Source organism: Pogona vitticeps, chromosome 2 (assembly GCF_051106095.1).
Source record: "Pogona vitticeps strain Pit_001003342236 chromosome 2, PviZW2.1, whole genome shotgun sequence".
NCBI lineage: Eukaryota > Metazoa > Chordata > Lepidosauria > Squamata > Agamidae > Pogona > Pogona vitticeps.
In genome coordinates, this window is record NC_135784.1 from 25476760 (window position 1) to 25497462 (window position 20703).

Consider the following 20703-nt stretch of genomic DNA (forward strand, 5'->3'; position numbering starts at 1 on the left):
GAAACCTAGTAATGGGAGGGGCAATTCCTTATTTAAAAGCATCTTGCCACTGTGACTAATGCAGTTACATTGATGCAACATTAGACTCCATTTCTGACCACAATTAAACTGATGCTGCCATTAAGTCACTACAGGATTGCAGCCAACATGTTCACAGATTATTTGAACAAGGGAGATAAAATGTATCCCTATCCAATCCTTTTACCGGTCTCCTGTAGTCTGTTATCCAGATTATAGGTTGCATGTCACAACAACCAAATGTGGCACATCCACTTTTTAAAGAACAACCCATAGCTTTTAATGATCCCCGCAGTTGAGGCTTTCCCGTATCCCATAAAGCATAGCATGCTAATGACGTCCAACACTGTCTCTCCCCTTTCTCCTTTCCATCCAATTCCAAGGAAGCAGTCTCAGTTCTTAACCAGTTCCTGGTGTTAGTTATGGACTGGATGTGGGAAACAAATTTAAACTTAGTTTAAATGATTCTGGTCAAATGGCACACAAGGGAACATGAATTCAACCTACGCTGGATGAGGTCACATTGCCTTGAAAGCTCAGGTCCACAGATTGGTTGTACTCCTGGACTCCTCCCTTAGCTGGAATGCTCAGCTTTTGGTGGTGCCCAGGAATTCATTTGCACTGTGAAAGAACATCCTGGAGATTTCTGAAAATCTGGAAGGGAAAGCTGGACTGGTTTGGTTTGGGCTAAGAAGAGTTGCTTCTGAGTGTAGTACGCTATTTAGATCCTCTAGATTGATCTTTCGATTCACACACAAATGAGTACTGTTGCCCAGACAGTTGTGGGACAGGAAGTCACATGGCAATTTGAGATCACATTCTCAGCAAAAGCTCACCATCCTCTGCCATTACCACTGCTCTTATCCCCACTTCCTCACCACTTCAGTTTATCATTTGCTTCCAGCTGTCAGTATGTTCAACATCAAACTGGAAGCCACAATTTGTCAGCATAAATTGGTCTAAATTAATGGAGGGGTGTTTTTGGTGGTTGCATATGTGCACATACACCCAAAGCACACGTACAGTAGGAGAACCAAAGCCTTGTGTCTGCAATGTTTCTCCCTTAAAAAAATTATTTTGTCTAAGTGACATAGCACTGCATCATTATACAGTGATGCCTCACTTAACGGGCGCCCCATTTAACAACAAATCCGCATAGCAAACTTTTTGCAATCGTTTTTGCAATTGCATTGCAATGTTTTTAATGGAAAAAAATCGCTTTGCAATGATCGGTACCCTGTTTCGCATACCGATCATCGCATAGCGATGATTTTCCAGCTGATCGGCAGTTCCAAAATGGCCGCTGGGGAAAAAATGGCCACCCGCTGTGTTTTCGCCCGGATTCCCCACTTACCGGGCAGTGAAAATGGTGGCCGTATGGAGGATTTTCGCTTAAAGGTGAGTTTTAAGCCCATAGGAACGCATTGAAGGGGTTTCAGTGCATTCCTATGGGCTTTTTATTTTTGCATAGCGACGAAATCGCTTTGCAGCGGTTTTTGCTGCATGGATTATTGTCGCTATGTGGGGCACCACTATATTTCCTTAGCTGTGTGGTGTGATCTTGTGCCTTCTGCTTCATTTCTGAAACTGCATTCCCATCCACATTGGCCTCTTATTAGAAAGTAATGCCTATGTCTCTTTCCCAGTATACGTGGCTGTATCCTCTTTATGAGTTAACTGCTGCACAGCAATACATTGTCAGATGACAAGGTGGCATCTTCTACCACTAACTGGCTTCTCATCTAGAGGGACAGGAGACCTATACCTGTGATAGTATCTCCATCAATGCCTAAGATGTCAGTTGTGCTACTGGGTGCGCACATTCCATGTGCAATATTAGTCCTTGGCTGCATCACGGTTGGAGAACTTTGGGTTAATCCTCTGCTGGGAGCTGGGCAGGAGAGGCATCGTGTCCCTACCTTGTAGTCTCTGGTGATTTCATAACGTGTGGGCATCATGGAGCACCATCACTATTTCTGCTGTGTGTCTGAAGATTCTCAGTCATCCAGGTGAGGTTATCTGGAAGTTGAGTCATGGCAACTGGACTTCTTATTAGTTTGAAATGTTTCACTACTCATCCAAGAAGAAATAGCTACTAAAGAAGCTACTTGGATGAGTAGTGAAACGTTTCAAACTAATAAAAAGTCTAGTTGCCATGACTCAACTTCCAGATATTTCTGCTGTGGTTTCAAGTCTATATTGCCTTCCTTTGGCCTTTTGGCTGTTGCTTGTTGACTGCCTTTTCTCTGCCCAGCATGAGGGAGTGAAGAGAGGTGTCAGCCTGCTTCAAAGTTAGATTTTTTCAGTTAATTTATAACGGCTTCTGGATACTGGTTTTTGCCCATTTTTTTGGCCATCCATCTCTTGTGTTCTCCAGCTCTGCCGTTTGGAACTCATGAGCAGGTTCCCCCTAAGGGGGGGGGGCTTGGAGACCCCATCAGAACATGCAAACCCTGGGTTTCAGGTGGTAACAGAGACGGGAGGCAGACCCAGTGTGTAGAGGAGATGACAAAAGCAAAAGATGGGGCCCAGCTGAGAGAGCGAGAAGGTGGGGGCTGAGTCAGCCTCCTTTATATCATAGCTTCTCCCCACAGGGTTAATGTGAAGAAGCAAAGTTTCTTTAAAAAAACGGTCATGCCACTGAAAACACTTGACATTTGAAAGATTTCTAGTTAGAGCAAGAGATGCACTTCTGCCGCTCAGTCGTCAAAGGGTTAAAGGATTTGTTGTTATTATTGTTGTTTAGTCGCGTCCGACTCTTCATGACCCCGTGGACCACAGTATGCCAGGCCTTCCTGTATTCCACTGCCTCCTGGAGTTGGGTCAAATTCATGTTGGTTGCTTCGATGACACTGTCCAACCACCTTGTCCTCTGTCGTCCCCTTCTCCTCCTCCCTCACACATTCCCAGCATCAGGGTCTTTTCCAGGGAGTCTTCTCTTCTCATGAGATGGCCGAAGTATTGGAGCCTCAGCTTCAGGATCTGTCCTTCCAGTGAGCACTCAGGGTTGATTTCCTTCAGAATGGAGAGGTTTGTTCTCCTTTCAGTCCAGGGGACTCTCAAGAGTCTCCTCCAGCACCACAATTCAAAAGCATCAATTCTTCAACGGTCAGCCTTCTTTATGGTCCAGCTCTCAATTCCATTCATCACTACAGGAAAAACCATAGCTTTGACTATTCAGACTTTTGTTGGCAAGGTTAGTTTTAAATTTCTGGGTACTTACATCTCAGAGGACCTCTCATGGACTATAAATGCCAACATGCTAATGAAGAAGGCACAGAAGAGGCTGTATTTCCTGATAATGCTCAGCAAGTTAAATTTATCTCAGCATTTACTTCTGTCATACTATTGTAGCACCATTGAGAGTGTCCTAACCTATGGCATTCTGGCATGGTTTGGGAATAGCTCTGTAGCGGACAAAAAAGCTCTACAGAGAACCATTAAAATTGCCCAGAATATCATCGGGCTCCAGCTACCAACCCTGGATGACATCTTCACATCCCGCTGTCTGAGGAAGTCACACAGCATCCTGAGAGACTCTTCCCATCCTGCTTATAACTTTTTTGAACTGTTACCGTCTGGCAGAAGATATAGAACAATTAAGACTCGGACCACACGTTTTCTAAATAGTTTTTATCCCAGAGCTATAATTGCAATTAATAATAGGCTTAAAGACCACCGGTAGTGAATAATTAGTTGGACTGTGTTACTTGGCCTGCGGCGCAGATGTTTGTATTTTTAGTGGGGGACTTTTAGTGGGTGGGGAGTGTTTGGGGAATTTTATGTGTGTGCATGTGTCTGGTCTCTGGGTGTCTGAATTTCGTTGTATGGGTATACTGTGTATATACTTACAATGACAATAATAATAATAATAATAATAATAATAATAATAATAATAATAATAATAATAATAATAATAATAATAATAACAACAACAACAACAACAACAAAACAACAACAACAACAAAACAACAACAACAACTATTATTATTATTATTATTATTATTATTATTATTATTATTATTATTATTATTATTATTATTATTATTATTATTATTATTGTCTCTGCTTTTTAAGATGCTGTCTAGATTTGTCATTGCTTTCCTCCCAAGAAGCAGGCGTCTTTTAATTTCGTGGCTGCTGTCACCATCTGCAGTGATCATGGAGCCCAAGAAAGTAAAATCTGTCACTGCCTCCATATCTTCCCCTTCTATTTGCCAGGAGGTGATGGGACCAGTGGCCATGATCTTGGTTTTTTTTTTATGTTGAGCTCCAGACCATTTTTTTTGCACTCTCCTCTTTCACCTTCATTAAGAGGTTCTTTAATTCCTCACTTTCTGCCAACAGAGTGGTATCATCTGCATATTGGGGTTTGTTGATATTTCTTCCAGGAATCTCAATTCCACTTTGGGATTCAGAATTTGGGCTCCCTCGGACTCATTCAGGCTACCCCAAGACCACAGATGGGCATTATTCAAGATCGGCTGCATTAGCAGAAGTCAATGAAAGGCAGCTGCCAAGGGTATGGGCACTGCCATTTCTATATTCATTTTGTGAGATTTGCCATTGCTTTTTAAACTGACTCAGCTGCTTGTTCTGAAACATGTTTTTATGTACTTTGTTTGCAGTGTTCTTTGTAAGTTAGCGAACCAATGCTTTTGATAAAGTAAAGAAAATCCTGGATATTTGTCTCTCTCTCTCTCTCTCTCTCTCTCTTTGTGTGTGTGTGTGTGTGTGTGTGTGTGTGTGTGTGTGTGTGTGTGTGTGTGTGTGTTATATACAGACAAGTTACTGACTTTTAAAAAAATGTGTTCAGATGAGTTATCATATTAAAGGCTACTCTTCCTATTACTGTTATTTTTCACATCAGGCAACCACCTATCATTCCTGCTTTTTATTATGCTTTTTATCCTTTACTTCTTTCCAAGGAACTCCATCTAATCCAGAGATGATCTTCCATTTTATTCTAGTTGGGTGGAGGTGGGGGGGGGGGAGAAGATTCCTAATAGCATCAGTTGGCCACCCACTGAGCCCAACACAGATTTAAATTTAGGTTTCCCTTGAACAACTTTGTACTACTGTGAGGATGAGAGTACCCTAAAACAGTGGTTCCCAACGGTTTTCGAGCCTTGGACCAGTTCAGCAGGCAAGGGGGTTGTTGTTCGTACGTGTGTAGGCAGGGTATCTGTGCATGTGTAGGCATGGGTGGGTGGTGCGTGCATCTGTGCATCCATGGATGGGGCATGCATGGATTGGTGTGTGTATGTGGGGGATCATACATGCATACGTGGAGGGGGCGGCGGGATGCCTTTCACATTATTTATTCTGCATATAAGTTAAACAAGCAGGGAGACAATATACAGCTTTGTCGTACTCCTTTTCCAATTTTGAACCAATCAGTTGTTCCATATCCAGTTCTAATTGTTGCTTCCTGTCCCACCTACAGGTTTCTCAGGAGATAGATAAGGTGGTCAGGCACTCCCATTTCTTTAAGGACTTGCCATAGTTTGCTGTGGTCCACACAGTCAAAGGCTTTTGCGTAGTCAATGAAGCAGAAGTAGATGTTTTTCTGGAACTCTCTGGCTTTCTCCATAATCCAGCGCATATTAGCAATTTGGTCCCTAGTTCCTCTGCCCCCTTCAAAATCCAGCTTGTACCTCTGGGAGTTCTCGGTCCACATACTGCTGAAGCCTGCCTTGCAGGATTTTGAGCATAACCTTGCCAGATTGTGAAATGAGTGTGATTGTTGGAGCATACTTTGGCACTGCCTTTCTTTGGGATTGGGATGTAGACTGATCTTTTCCAGTCCTCTGGCCACTGCTGAGTTTTCCAAACTTGCTGGCACACTGAGTGTTATCTTTTAAGATTTTAAATAGTTCAAATGTAATCACATCACCTCCACTGGCCTTGTTGTTAGCCATGCTTTCTAAGGCCTGCTTGACTTCACTCTCCAGGATGTCTGGCTGGAACAGAGCTCCAATTCCTAGAGAGGCAAGTTAGCTGGAGCGTGGGGGAAGACAATAAGGGATGCACCTCAATCTTCCAAGAAGAGCCTTTATTGGTGAGAAGGGGGGGCGCTGATGCATGGAAAGGGCAGGAGAAAGAGGTAAGGATTTGACCGTGGAATTATGGGATAGAAGGGGGGTGGGGGACCAAGAAGTTGCTTTTGTTGGGGGCGTGGGGGGGGGTGAAGAGAGAAGACAGACTCCCTACACCCGGCTCTCAAGGGATGCGGATCGGATGCAATCCATCCATAATTATGCCTTATTGGGGGTGCAATCCTTTTTTGGGAATCCACCCTGCATCCAATAGCAGGCAAAGGGGACTCATCCAGGCTACATAAGATTTAGATGCGGGAGGGAGGCAGCGTCACTTTCTTGGAGAACGGGGTGCTGGAGCTCAACGTGTGATGGGAGACAGGAGACCCGACGTTTTGCACGGAGTTTGTGCGGTGGGAGGAGGAAAAAATGCCTCGGGAACCTCTCTGTCCCGACGATCGGGTCTCACCAGGGGCCTGATCCACGCAATCCATCCCAAAGCGGAGGCTTGGTGTGTGTGTGGAGAGGCAAAGGATCTGGAAGTGGCCTCTCGACCCCCAGGCTTCAATTGCAGAATCCTTTCAAAAACAAAATTCTGCTCCTCCGCATCGGCGCCTGTCTCTCTTACCGGAGTTCAGGAATTCTGGAAAATTCAAGATCACAAAAGTACCCCTTGTGGTGTAGTGGTGGACGGAGTGACATGAGAGACTATGACTCTGGAGAACAGAGTTCAGATCCCTGCTCAGCCCTGGAAGTTCACTGGGGGAGTGGAGCTGATAAAAACCACTCCTTAAAGATCTCACTTAACCCTGAAAGCCCAGTTAGGATTGCCATAAGTCAGTTTTGACTTGATGGTGCACAACAACAACAAAAACAACAACAAGATCACATAAAAAGCTGAAGTTCAGAGATTCTTTTTGAGTACATTTTTTTAAAATCAGTTCATTATTTATTTATTTATTTATTTATTTATTTATTTATTTATTTATTTATTTATTTATTTATTTATTTATTTATTTATTTATTTATTTATTTATTTATTTATTTATTTATTTATTTATTTATACCCCGCCCATCTGGTATATTCTACCACCAGTTCAGCATCTGGTGTCTTTTTGAGGAAAAGGCTGCATTTTCAGTCCGTTGGCCTGAGCACTTCTTTATTACTACACTGGGATTTGAACTGCTCACCCATGTAATCTCTTGGAAATAAAAGTTGCCAAGATTGTTCAAGTCAACCTAAATGTCCCATGCAATCCTGCTGCGCCATGTGGATGCATGCTCTTTCAAGCAAAGCCTGGTCTGGAGAACATAGTTATTCTACCAGGAAAATCATTCCATATTTATTCAAGAGAGCACTGGTAAAAAAATTACATCAGAGGAAGCTATATAAAGTTTGATGTCCACTTCCATTGATACTATAGGGTATTACTTCCCCCTTTCTTCCTGTATTTGTGCAGTACAGGGGGCTGTCAAAAGAACTCACCACTTGAGGAAACCTCTTCAGTGTCTGCCCCAAAGAAATTATGATCTGAATTTCCCATAGTTTCCAACCTTGGGTCCCTGGATGTTCCTGGACTACAACTCCCAGAAGCCTTCATCACTAGCTCTGCCGGCCAGGATTTCTGGGAGTTGTAGTCCAAGAATACCTGGGGACCCAAAGTTGGGAACCACTGAGTAAATCAGCATACTCTGTAGACCTAGTGGAGTGCACCTGTCTAGTAAGGTGAGTCTATGGATAGGAGTTAGGAGAAGTTTCATGCTGAGATAAAGGGCAAAACCTTTACTGTTCAGAAAGATCCATCCAGGCTTAAAACAAGGTGAGATTTAGACTTGAGTTTAGAAGGGCCTCGTGTTGGCCTCCATGTGTTCAGGTGTACTGGAGATCTATAGGAAATTAGATTATTGGAAAAGTTGCCCCAATATCAGCTGATAACTGAAAGGGTATGGATTTTTCCTCTTGGCCATGTTATTCCTTTTTCTTGACCATTTTATTCGTAGACATTTTCTTCAAATGAGGATGGTCCTGCCATGGAGGCTGATTGGTTGCTATTGATTCCTTTGGGCTCAGAGATTTTTTGAGGCATTTCTGGTTATCCCTCTGCCAGTGGGTTTCAGAGATGACCTTGTTAGTTCACTTCAACACTTCCGAGTGCCTCTCCTACTGAGCAGAGTCTGCACCGTTCTTGGATATTCACCTACACCCACGAAGCAGATGGGAACAGACTACAGAGTGTGGGGTAGGAGGGGTTTTGGTTAGACTGATGTTGGGGCAACGGTAATCGCATAGAAGCCTTCCCACTGCCATCAGCCTCTGCAGTACCATTATGTCCTTTTAGTATTATCAGGTGGATGTTTTCTGCCCTTTGAACGTTCATATTCCGAGCAATGTGGTGGTGAAAAAATGTTGAAGTGCCACTAGCAAAGCTGTTCTCCAACAGTTCCTTTATTTAAGACACAAAGCACTTTGGATCTCAAAGAAGCCCCAGAGGAAAAGGCGCAATCCTACAAAAGCAGGCTGATGATACAGGAGGGCCCCTGTCTCTGCATGGGATCAGCTCCAAGGCATGGATGCTGAGAAATGTGGATGATAGAAAACACTATTTTAATCATGAGCACTATACATAGTATACTCATATTTTCAGACCATGGATGAGTGAATCAGCTGGTGCTGATCTTGTGGATAAGGGAGTACTACAGTATAATGTATTTCTCCATATGCTTACTCAATGAAAATAATCACAGGCGGGGTGAGTCCACCAGCAGAGTTCTATTGGTTTCTCCAACAGTTTGGTTGTCTTCTCCAGACACTGAACATTGGATTAGTTCCAGTTTGAAGTCTTTGGAAGCAGTAAGAGCCCAAGGCAAAGTCATGTTGAAAAACAAAATGCATTTACAGCATTGATTTTGGTTGTTGTGGGTTTTTCGGGCTTTTTGGCTGTATTCTGAAGGTTGTTCTTCCTGACGTTTCGCCAGTCTCTGTGGCCATTGGCATAAGATGCTGGCCACAGAGACTGGCGAAACGTCAGGAAGAATAACCTTCAGAACACGGCCAAAAAGCCCGAAAAACCCACAATAACCATTAGATCCCGGCTGTGAAAGCATTCGCGAATACACAATATTGATTTTATTTATCGTTTCCTTAAAAATTGACACAACTCATAGCAGTTAAAAGCCATAACATTGAAAGGTTTACCAAGAGGGACTGTTTTTCTGGCCGTACCAGTCTCCGTCCTCTAAAGCCAGGTCTCAGCTCTCTCATCTCCTCCTGCCTTCATAGGGCACCACTGGAGCCGGTGCAGAAATGTCTGAGAGGCCCTTTGTCACTCATCCAGGAGGCATGAGGACAACACAAGCAGGCTTTGAATTCTCTCCTCTTGGCGATCGTCTGGAAAGAATGGCAGTCCAGTTTCATCAGGTAAGGAAGGTATCTTTGGGGGGAAAGATGCAGGGAGATAGCTTGGCCGCTGGTCTCCGTCTCAGCAAATTTATAGCATTTATACTTTCATTTCTGCAGGGTGAGAAGTGAGAGTGTGAGGAATTGTCGAGAATTTCTCACCCTAAAGGGTGTTGGGGACGTGGCTCCTCAGCCATTGCTTTTTTCGTTCATGCTGCGATGTAGCGTGTACATCCCCATATACGGGGAGTCTGTTTCTCAGCAGATCCCTGTGTTTCATTCTGCAGCGGGTGTCCTTCAAGGAGGTGGCAGTGTACTTCACCAAGAGGGAATGGGACCTCCTGACTCCAGCCCAGAAAGCTCTCTATAAAGAAGTCATGCTGGAAAATTACAGGATCGTAGCCTCTCTGGGTAAGGAGGACATTTTTCCTGGATTGATTCATGCCATAGAGTTGCTTTTGTTTTTTCTGGATCATTTCCCTTTGCAAGCGTTGGGGCCCCATGAGAACAACCCATCGCTAAGGGCTCTTGGCCTCTGTTAGATGCCAGAGGACTCTGTCACTGGCGTGACTGATGGTCCTGTTGAAGCCTTAGTTGGTGGGTGGAACCATGGAACGAACGGTGCAGTTGACACTGTCTCTCTCGAGTGACCTCTCTTGCTGGGTAGCTGATTCCCCCCCTAGTGGAGTAGAAGGCAGTGAAACAAATGGGAGGCGGGTGTTATAGGAAAGAAAACAGTGCATCCAATTAAACAATAGCGATATTATATTCACGAAGGCTTTCACGGCCGGGATCTAATGGTTGTTGTGGGTTTTTCGGGCTTCTTGGCCGTGTTCTGAAGGTTGTTCGTCCTGACGTTTCGCCAGTCTTGGTGGCTGGCATCTTCAGAGGACGGCACTCTGTGCTCCCTCTGTGCTTTGGGCCTAGTGAGTGCCAGGTAGTGCCTGGGTGGGCATGGTTGGAAGGGCAGGTTGAAGCCATCCAAGAGCTGCAGGAGAAAAGAAGTGTTCTCAACCAGGTCAGTCCAGATGATTACAAGGTTGAAGCTGGTAGGGTGCAACCTGACAACAGAAAGATAAAACGGATACAGTAGGACCCCCCACCCCCCCGATCAGCAGGGGATCCGTTCCAAGTAGAGATGGGCACGAACCTCAGTTCGTAGGCTCATGCCGGTTCGTATGCAGGGCACCGCAGGTGTCACACATTTCCTTCCCCCACCTCCCTGGAGAGTGACCCACTCCCCAGCCGACGCATCTACTCCTCTTTGGATGTTCAACCAGTGCCCAGCAGGAGCACAGGTTTGCCTGTCCTGCCTCCTTGTCTGAGCGGATGATCAACCAAAGAAGCGGGGAAGGGAAGCTCATGTTCCTGCCAGAGACTGGTTGAACAAAGAGGGAAAACAGATGAGCGCACGCCATCTGGTGAGTGCAGGATCCAGCCAGGGAGGCAGAGGATGGGAAATCACAGTACCAATGGTGCCAACACATATGAACTGGCACAAACCTCTGAACCGAGTTTTGTGTTCTTCTCTAGTTTCAGATTATAGTGAATATTATTTTAACAGTGAATGCTATACAGTGGACCCTCTACTTAAGGAATTAATCCATATTGGAATGGTGGCTGCAAGTCGAAAAGTCTGTAAGTTGAATCTCCATTGACCTACAATGCACTGAAAACCGATTAATCCCATAACCAGTGGTTTTTATTCTATTTTTATTCCATTTTGGTTTTTTTCTGGTCTGTAAGTCGATTCTCCGGCTGCAAGTCGAATCTAAATTTTGCAGCCAGAGAAGTCTGTAACTTGAAAAGTCTGTAAGTGGAGCCGTCTGTAAGTCGAGGGTCCACTGTACATTGCATGGTCTCTGGCTCCCTCTAGTGGCCAATTCTGGTAACTTCATATTAGAAATATATACAGTGGTGCCTCGCTTGACAAGGATAATTTGTTCTGTTCAAATCGCTGTTAAGTGAAATCCTCATCAAGCGAAATGAAAAGCCAATTGAAATGCACTGAAAACTGGTTCTGTGGGTTCGAATGGGCAAAATACCTCAGCGTCCAGCAAAGATCCTCCATAGGGCGGCCATTTTCTGGTGCCTGTAATGCGAGGAATCCATCCTAAAGCACAGCGGGAGCCATTTTGCACAGCGGGCGGCCATTTTGAAACCCGACGATCAGCTGTTTTTGATCGTCGTTAAGCAAAAAATCGGTTCCCGAAGCAGGGAACCGATTGTCATAAAACGGAAAAACCCCATTGAATCATCGTTTAGCTATCGCAATAGCGATCGCAAAAAATTAATCGTCAGTCGATTTCCTCATCTAACAAGGTAATTGTCAAGCGAGGCACCACTGTATTCTAGCTGCTCTGAAAGCTCCAATTTGCACATCTTGACTACTGTGAGGGATAAATATAAATCAAATTAATAACAATGATGAACATGCAACGCCTGTCTCTTCTCTTGAAAGAAATAGCCAAACCAGACCTCATCTCCTGGTTGGAAAAAGGAGAAGATCCATTTGTCCAGGATCCCGAGGAAGAAAGAAGATGGGAAGGTATCTGCTCAGGGTTGTGGGCTGGGGTTCTTGAGGGGAATCTATGAATGTCTTGACCTGGGTTCAGTAGGGGACGTTAATTACCCACAGTGTATGCCAAATACACCCACAGATTCCACAGCACAGTCAGTCAGTCGCTCCTCCGGACTGCTTTCCCCCTCTATCACCAGCATCATGTGTCTCCCATTATATTTAGGACACATTTGGGTCTCTAGTTGTGAAGCCAGAGGTTGGGAGTTCGATTCGCCTCTGTGCCTCTTTGACAGAGGCTGGATCCATAGGATCCCTTCCAGCTCTAGCCCTTCCATATTAAAGTCTTTTGTTATATCTCAGATCCTTTGGAATGGCTGCTACCGCCTGTTCTCAAACAGAAAGCATTTTAAAAGGGGTACTTCTCTTCCCTTCTTTTCCACTCTTATTTGAGCTGCTGGCCAAGCGGCCAGTATGGGTGTTGGTATGATAACTGTTACCAGAAAATACAGAGATGGTTAGTGCACAAATAGTGTTTTTTATTTAAAGGTTAAATCCAGAAAGGTTTGAATGGTAAACAATGAAAAGATAGAGAGCCTTTTCATCTAACCTCCTTCAATTTCTTTGCAAACCTATTGACTCCCAACTACCTGACTCGCTGTTCGTAGAATCATAGAATCATGGAGTTGGAAGGAGCCTATAAAGCCATTGAGTCCAACCCCCTGCTCAGTGCAGGAACCCAAATCAAAGTGTATCTGACATACAGCTGTCCAGTTTCCCCTTGAATGCCTCAAGTATTGGGAGCGCTCGCCACCTTCCGAGTTTATTGGTTCCATTATTGTACTGCTCTAACAATTAAGAGGTTTTTCCTGATATTCAGCCTAAATCTGGCCCCTTGTCACTTGAGCCCCTCATTACGTGTCCTGCACTATGGGATGACTGAGATCAGATCCTGTCCTTCCTCTGTATAACTGTCTTTCAAGTATTTGAAAAGTGCTGTCCTATTTCAATCATATTTCACCTCACAAGTCTCACTACTTTGTCTCCAAACCTCCCCCCACTCTTATAAATACTCAACCTGCTCTCTTTGGGAAAATCGGTCAACAAAAATAATGTTCTGCAGAGGCATTCTCCTCCCCTTCCCACCAGCCAAGAACGTTTCATATATCCAGATGCAGGTGCAGGTGATACCTTCAATTGACCATTAAGAATATGAAGGTATCACCTGCTCCTGCATTGGCATTGTTTTCACGACCATGCGGCCCTTTCCTGATTTTTCCTCATTGATCCAGCACTCAACCCATACGTTCCAAAAAGTAAAGGGCCAACTTACTTGGTCACATCAGCCACAAACAGGAATTCAGTACTGTATTTGTTCAACTTTGCTTTTTGCCACTCCCAGATTATCCTATGTAGAGTTGTAGGGAGAAACCTCACTCATCCTTGTAAACCATGTGTCCCAGGATCTGGGACAAACACTAGATGAGAATATTTCCAGCCTCATAGTAAAGTATTAAAAAGGTTGCCTTGGGGGGGACATGAAGATGAAAAGTGAGTGTTTGGTGATACAGTAGAATGCCCGTATCCGTGGGAGGATTGGTTCCAACCCCCCCCAAGTTGGATGGTGAAAAGCACATAGCAAATGCTTATTAGAATAACAAACACCACACATAGCTTGGTCTTTGCCTCACTCTAGTGCCTAGTTCTGGTAACTCCATCGTTAGAAATATGAATTTATGGGATTTTTCTTTTAATATTTTTGGACCGTGTATAAGTGAATCAGCGAATACTGATCCCAAGGATAAGGAGGTCCTACTGTGTTGGGGACGTGGTGGCGCTGTGGGTTAAACCGCAGAAGCCTCTGTGCTGCAAGGTCAGAAGACCTGCAGTCGTAAGATCAAATCCATGTGACAGAGTGAGCGCCCGTCGCTTGTCCCAGCTCCTGCCAACCTAGCAGTTCGAAAGCATGCAAATAAAGTAGATAAATAGGGACCACCTCGGTGGGAAGGTAACAGCATTCCATGTCTAGTTGCACTGGCTACGTGACCACGGAAGATTGTCTTCAGACAAACGCTGGCTCTACGGCTTGGAAACGGGGATGAGCACTAGAGTCAGAAACGACTGGACAGATTGTCAAGGGGAACATTTACCTTTACATTACTGTACTGTAGTGAGAGAAGTAATCAATTGAGCTCGCTTGCTGCTGATATCTGTACCCAGTGCCTGAGACTCACCAACATGTTTCTTGTTACTTCCCAAACCAGGTGATGATTGGAACTCTGAGGACTATCGAAAACCATCGCTGGTCTCTGTGGAAATTAGAAACCATGAAGATGCAGAGGGGTTATACAAGAATGAAAAGAAAACTTTTAAATGCATAGAGCGTGGAAAGACCTTCAATGAAAGGGGGGACCATATTAAACATCAAAGAGCCCACACAGGGGAGAAGTCATATGTATGCATGGTGTGTGGGAAGAGCTTCAGACGGAAATGGCATCTTGGAAGACATCAAAATACGCACACAGGTGAGAGACCCTATGAATGTATGGAGTGTGGAAAGAGCTTCAGTCAGAAAGGATACCTGATACAGCATCAAAGAAGCCACACTGGGGAGAAGCCGTACCAATGCATGGAATGTGGGAAGAGCTTCAGCAAAAGCAAAATACTTTCTAAACATCAGAGAACTCACACAGGGGAGAAACCATACAAATGCGCGGAGTGTGGAAAAAGCTTCAGTGACAAGGGGAACCTTCGGCAGCATCAAAGGACTCACACAGGGGAGAAGCCCTATCAATGCATCATATGTCGGAGGAGTTTCAGCCAGGGTGGGACTCTGACTAAGCATCAAAGAACTCACACCGGAGAGAAACCTTATAAGTGCAACAAGTGTGGGAAGACCTTCAGAGAAAGTGGAACACTGAGTAAACATCAGAGAATACACAACAGGAGGGAAGCTGCAGAAATGCATGGAGTGTGGAAGGGGCTTCCGTATTAGCTAGAGCCTCACTTTCTGTGTAAGAACTTAGGTGGTGGAAAGCCCACTGAATGCATGGATTGCAAAGGAGGCCTCTTACCTTCCAGAGTGGTCTGTTCTGCTGTTGAACAACTCTTACCCTCAGTCATCCTAATGTATCTATACATGGATATAGGATGATTGACGGTAAGTCATTCAATAGCAGAATGGACTACCCTATATATTCTGAGATTAAAAATGTTTTGCCTAAGTGTAGGATTGTGCATTTATTCTTATGAAAATTAATATTTCTTAGGTGCATTCATCTATTCTGCTCCTTCATACAAGTCCTTTCTAAAGCTCATGAGTAACACTGCGCCCAGGGCTGGCTGGATAACTCAGTGGGTTTGTTCTCTGGCTGGGGTGCCAGAGGTTGGGAGTTTGATTCCCCGCTGTGCCTCAGAAGTAGTTGATCGACAATCCAGAACAGAGAGGAGAGGTAAAGGCATTTGATAATGGAACATTTTCCAGTAAATGTATCATTCTTACTCCACACTAGCAAATCCATATGGGCAAAAATATACAATAATAAGAATGGTAATTGGGATGGAGGCTGTAGGATTGTGTATCGCAAGAGTACTGTGAGCCTGAATCCAGTGTAGCCAGGATCCAGTAGGACTAGCGGACCTGAGCGGACGTGCTAAGTTGCCAAGTCCATCTCCTTTTCCCTCCTCACAGAGGTTGCAAGAAATTGACTCCTCTGGAGGAAGGCAGCCTTTTGAGAATCACCTAGCCTCCCCCACCTCCCTGTGGAATGTGCCTTTTGTGCCAGTGCAAAAAGAGAAGAACACAAGAAGCCAGAAGTTTTTTTCATTTTTAAAAATAGTAGCAAGGGCCGAGTTATGCCATTCCCGGATTCTGCTTTCTTGGCGGTTGTGCTAAACATCAGGCAGGACAGTAAACTCTGGGACACAGACCAAGGTATTCCAATGTTGTGACTCTCCATCTCCCCTCAATCGATTTATTTGTAAGGAAAAAACAAAAATGACACAAGGTTGATAAGTATGCTGTGACTTCTTTTCTGTGGAATTCAGGCCTCCACTTGAGCAGATCAAAACTTCCCAGCTGGGAAAACTGAGGCAGGCCAGATGCCGGGCCTAGGACTATGGTGGGATGTGGATTCAGAGCAACCGTCATCATAAAGTGGGGTGGGGGGGAAATGGCCTGATCAGGGACTGCAGGAACAGAGTAAATTCTACACAAAACAAAGGCATTAGTAGAGAATAATTTCTTTGCCCAGAGACATGACCTTCAAAAAAGGACTTCATTTTCACTTTTTAGGGAGGAGGCTTTTTCAGGCTCTTATAAATGGTTTTCCTAGATTGGCCCTTCTGATAGACAACAGGATAATTTTTCATGCCAGGCTAAGAGCTTTCCCTCATTTAATGGCTTTGTTGTTTATTATATTAGCCTCCACTTAGATAATCTTTGTCTGCTCCTTTGGCTAAATGAAGGGGGGGGGAAGAGAATAGTGAGAGAGAGAAAAACAAAATACCGTGGCATTTTTAAAAGATTTATTTTGCTGTGAGTGTTATTATTTATTTGTTTTATTTTATTATTTATCTCACCTTTTATTTTATTTCATTATTTACCCCCACCTTTCTTCTTAAAGGACCCCAGGCGGCTTTAAAGCTAAAAATAGTAAGTATACAAATATTAAAAAGGAGTGTCATATTAAAATGATAATCTCTCCTCCTTATCACAACAATACATCTACAACAAAAACACGCTGATCACCATAATCACCCAATCTCCTGAAAAGGACAAAAGCTGTTCCCTCACCTATAAATACTCAACTATCCAACAAACAGCAACAGAGCACAGACGGAGTTCCTACTCCTGTCCTCTGAAGATGCTGGCCACAGAGACTGGCAAAACGTCAAGAAGAACAACCTTCAGAACACGGTCAAAGAGCCCGAAAAACCCACAACAACTAACAATGTTTTGTTTACTATTTAGGAAAGGTCCTGCTAATTGCTTGAGGTCACAGATCCTAGCCTTAAGTGATAAATTGTATGCCAGGTAGATTAGGTGATCACAAAAACAGGATTTGTGGGATTCTTCGAGATTCAGCTACCAGTCCACTTGATTTATTTTATTTTATTTGCACAGATTGGGAGGGGGTGCCCATTTTCTGCTTTGCCTCCAGCAACAAAACATCATGGCCAGCTTTGTCTACTCCCTGCCAGTTGATTGGCCCATGAATGGAAGATTTACAGTCCCAGCTGTTGTTAACCTTTCCGCTATAGCGGCCTCATGCAGGTGTCTGAACCCTCAGAAATATAACCCAGTACTGTATTTGTGGAAGGTAAATGGGTCTGGCACAGTTCAGTGTCTGGAGAACTTTATGGAGTTGCTGGCTGGTAACTTTATGGAGTCTTAAGCTATTATGGTGGGTATAAATGAATCATTGTATTACCCAATGGTGAAACATTGTGACATTTTAAAGATTTGTTTAAGGGTGAGTGTTTTCAGATCAAAGTCCATGGTTCACTTGCATTACTTTTCAGCAGACCAGAAAATGGGCAAATTATTTATGTATTGCTTGTACCCCTGTTCACAAGATCCCAGGGTGGTGGGCTAACAGTGTACATAAAACAGAATACCATACTCGCAAACACCAGTAAAGCAGTAATATCGAAAAGTGCAGAGAGCTTTAAGAAATACAGTTGTTTGCTCCCATCTACTCCTTTCTCCTTTTGTGTGAAAATTCCTCCTGTTTTACAATAAAGTGAATACTGAACAGGCACACCAGTGCTTGGGCTGGAATTGAACGCAGAACATTTTGGCTGGTTCAATTACCCTGACTGTAATGTACTTCCAATGTTTGTATTGCGTGCTCTCTTTGGATGGGGCATGTCTGTGTCAATCCATTCTGCATCCTCCTTGTATGTCTGTGTCAATCCATTCTGCATCCTCCTTGTACTCATTATACCAGGTAGACTAACCTTGGCCGTATAAATGTATTTGGACCCCACCACCTAGGAGCCTCACTTCTACCATAAATGCAATTTAAAAAGCAAAACACAGATGCCTTTCCCTTTGAAAAGTAGCCGTCGTAGTTGTGTGCAATTAAATCCCCTCTGACATACAGTTACCCTGTGAAAGAATTACCTCCACAATGCCGCGTCCTGTCAATTTGAACTTCAATTTATTGTAATTTAACCTATATACACCATATACACATACTGTATTATTAATATAATAATATAGTAATATTAACATATTCCAAAATATCTCCTTCATGGAGAATTAGTGCAGGGAAATCACCCCAGAGGGAGGCCACAGCTGCGATACAAGGACATCTGCAAGCGGGATCTGAAGGCCTTAGGAATGGACCTCAACAGATGGGGGACACCTTGACATCTGAGCGTTCAGCCTGGAGGCAGGCGGTGCATCATGGCCTCTCCCAATTTGAGGAGACCCTTATCCAGCAGGCCGAGGCCAAGAGGCAGTCCCGAAACCAGCAAAATCAGGGAGCTGGACAGCGGACCGATTGGATTTGTCTTCATTGTGGAAGGAAATGTCACTCTTGAATTGGCCTTTTCAGCCACACTAGATACTGTTCCTAGACCTCTATTCAGAACACGTTACCATAGTCTCTCGAGACTGAAGGATGCCTAATCTAAATATTAACATAATATTATTATTATTAAGCAGCACATAAGATCATCCACACTCTTTCCTGCTCACCATGTACGTATGGGTGTGAAAGCCAGATAGTAAAGAAAGAGATTCATTTGAAATGTGGTGCTGGAGGAGAGCTTTGCAGGACGGCCAGAAACAAAAGTGGGTCCTATATATGGAATCAAGTCTGAACTGTTTATAATGTGTTTTACTGCACAAAGCAGTTGTTGCGATGTGTGTTTTCTTGAGGGACAGAAATCATTTTTCAGTCTTTGGGGAAACACCCCTGGTTGAGATTAGCTAAATGATGGCAACACATTCTAAATCCCTGGAGTACTCATTCATTGACCGAGATCATCCACCCTCTTGTATCTGTGAGCACTGTGTATGGGTGAGAAAGCTGGACAGTTAAGAAAACTGACAGGAAAAAAACTGATTGTTTTGAAAAAAAAATGGTGCTGGAGGAGAGCTTTGTGGACACCCTGGATTGCCAGAAAAAAAAGGTCCCAGATCAAACCAAGCCTGAATTATCTCTGGAGGCAAAAATGATGAAATGGAGGCTGTCCTACTTTGGGCACATCCGGAGAAGGCAGGAGTCTGGGGAAAAGACAATCATGCTGGCAGAAGTTGAAAGCAGCAGGAAATGAGGAAGAGGGAACAGGAGATGGATCGACTCCCTCAAAGAAACCACAGGATTTATACAAGAGCTGAGCAGGGCAGGGGAAGGCAGGACCTTTCAGAGAGCGGTCATTCCTAGGGGGGTCTGCGAGTTGACGACACGTCTGAACGACAAGATACCCACGCCGTTGACCCACTTGTCGTGGGAAGGCGGTGAAATGGCAATAGCCCTCGCCTCTCGATCCTGCTAGGGTTGAGCCAAAAGGCGCTCTCCGCGACGCCAGACCCCCCTTGCAAGAGGGAAAGGCGGCCACCCTCGGACCCCCCCTCCCCTTCCAGGAAGGGGAAGGGGCTGCTTCTGCAGGAGGGGAGGGGGCGACCTACAGATGCGGGAAAGAGGGAGCTAGGGAAAAGGAGACCAGCCGAGCTCTTTTGCCTGAGAAGAAAGCCCCCCCCATCCTCAGTTTGTCGCCTGGAAATGGGGGTGGGGTGTCCACGCGTGTGATCGTGTCCCAGCATTGGACGGGCGGCATATTGGTGGGAGGGGGGGCATAGTCCCTTCTCACCCCCAGCCCTCCCCCTAGATATTGCTGGGGAGGGGAAGGAAAACATCCCTGGAAAGGGGTCGATGGCTCCCCACCGGTTGCGGGCGGAAGGTAAGCCGATCCGTCTCTTGGGGGCTTTAAGGCAGCGAGCAAATCAGCCAAAGCCTGGAGCGGAGCCGCTATTGGGAGGAGCTGCGGGGGGGGGGGGCACATCTCCAGCCTTCACGGCCTGCGGTCCCCGAAGCACCTCGGCTTGCATTTCGTAAGCCTGCCGGTTAAGAAACTATTTCGCAGTTGGTTCCAGTGGCTGATCCTGGGAGTTCGTGTGTGTGTGGGGGAAACAATATCACAGGTCATGCATCCCTTATGGGTGGCTTAAATCTGCTCAGGCTTCCTCCTCATCAAGAGAGCCAGCCCTCATTCCTGCTCTCTTGGAAGCTGGGTGGATCTCAGGGCAGCTTCAGAAAAGGATCCTTCAGTAGAAATCCCTTAGTATAGTGGTCCTCAACCTTGGGCCTCCAGATGTTCTTGGACTACCACTCCCAGAAGCCTTCACCACCACCTCTGCTGGCCAGGATTTCTGGGAGTTGAAGTCCAAGAACATCTGGAGGCCCCCAGGCTGGGGAACCACTGCCTTAGTGGATCAAAGCCTATGGATACTAGAGAACGAACCTGGACCTCCATGATGACCTTTCCTTGTATAATCTGGAACTTTTAGAGCTTTTCATTGTCCAGAACCTGGTTCTAAAAGCTCCTAGAGATCTATTTTGATTATGAATGTTGTTTATTTGATTGTTTGGTTTTTATTGTTATGTTATGATATTTTATGATTTTGTAAGCCACCCCAAGTAGACACTGTCTAGGGGGGCAGGGTATAAATAGAATAGAATAAAATAAATAAATAAATAAATATTCTATGAGCTCTTTTT

At 44.7% G+C, this 20703-nt stretch overlaps 2 protein-coding genes across 2 annotated transcripts in view; both read left to right on the plus strand.

Moving 5' to 3' along the window:
* The first annotated feature begins 6019 nt into the window (after positions 1 to 6019).
* On the plus strand, positions 6020 to 16193 carry LOC110069942 (uncharacterized). The gene is made up of 5 exons (XM_078388622.1): positions 6020 to 6124; positions 9337 to 9474; positions 9741 to 9864; positions 11915 to 12001; positions 14236 to 16193. The coding sequence occupies exons 2-5, from the start codon at positions 9361 to 9363 to the stop codon at positions 14964 to 14966; spliced, it is 1056 nt and encodes a 351-aa protein (XP_078244748.1). The 5' UTR covers positions 6020 to 6124; positions 9337 to 9360; the 3' UTR covers positions 14967 to 16193.
* Positions 16194 to 19461: 3268 nt separating this feature from the next.
* Positions 19462 to 20703, plus strand: part of LOC144587547 (uncharacterized) — a 38634-nt gene continuing 37392 nt past the window's right edge. The window contains exon 1 of the mRNA XM_078388629.1: positions 19462 to 19885. The gene's annotated coding sequence lies outside the window, so the exon portion shown is untranslated. The remainder of the gene's footprint in view (positions 19886 to 20703) is intronic.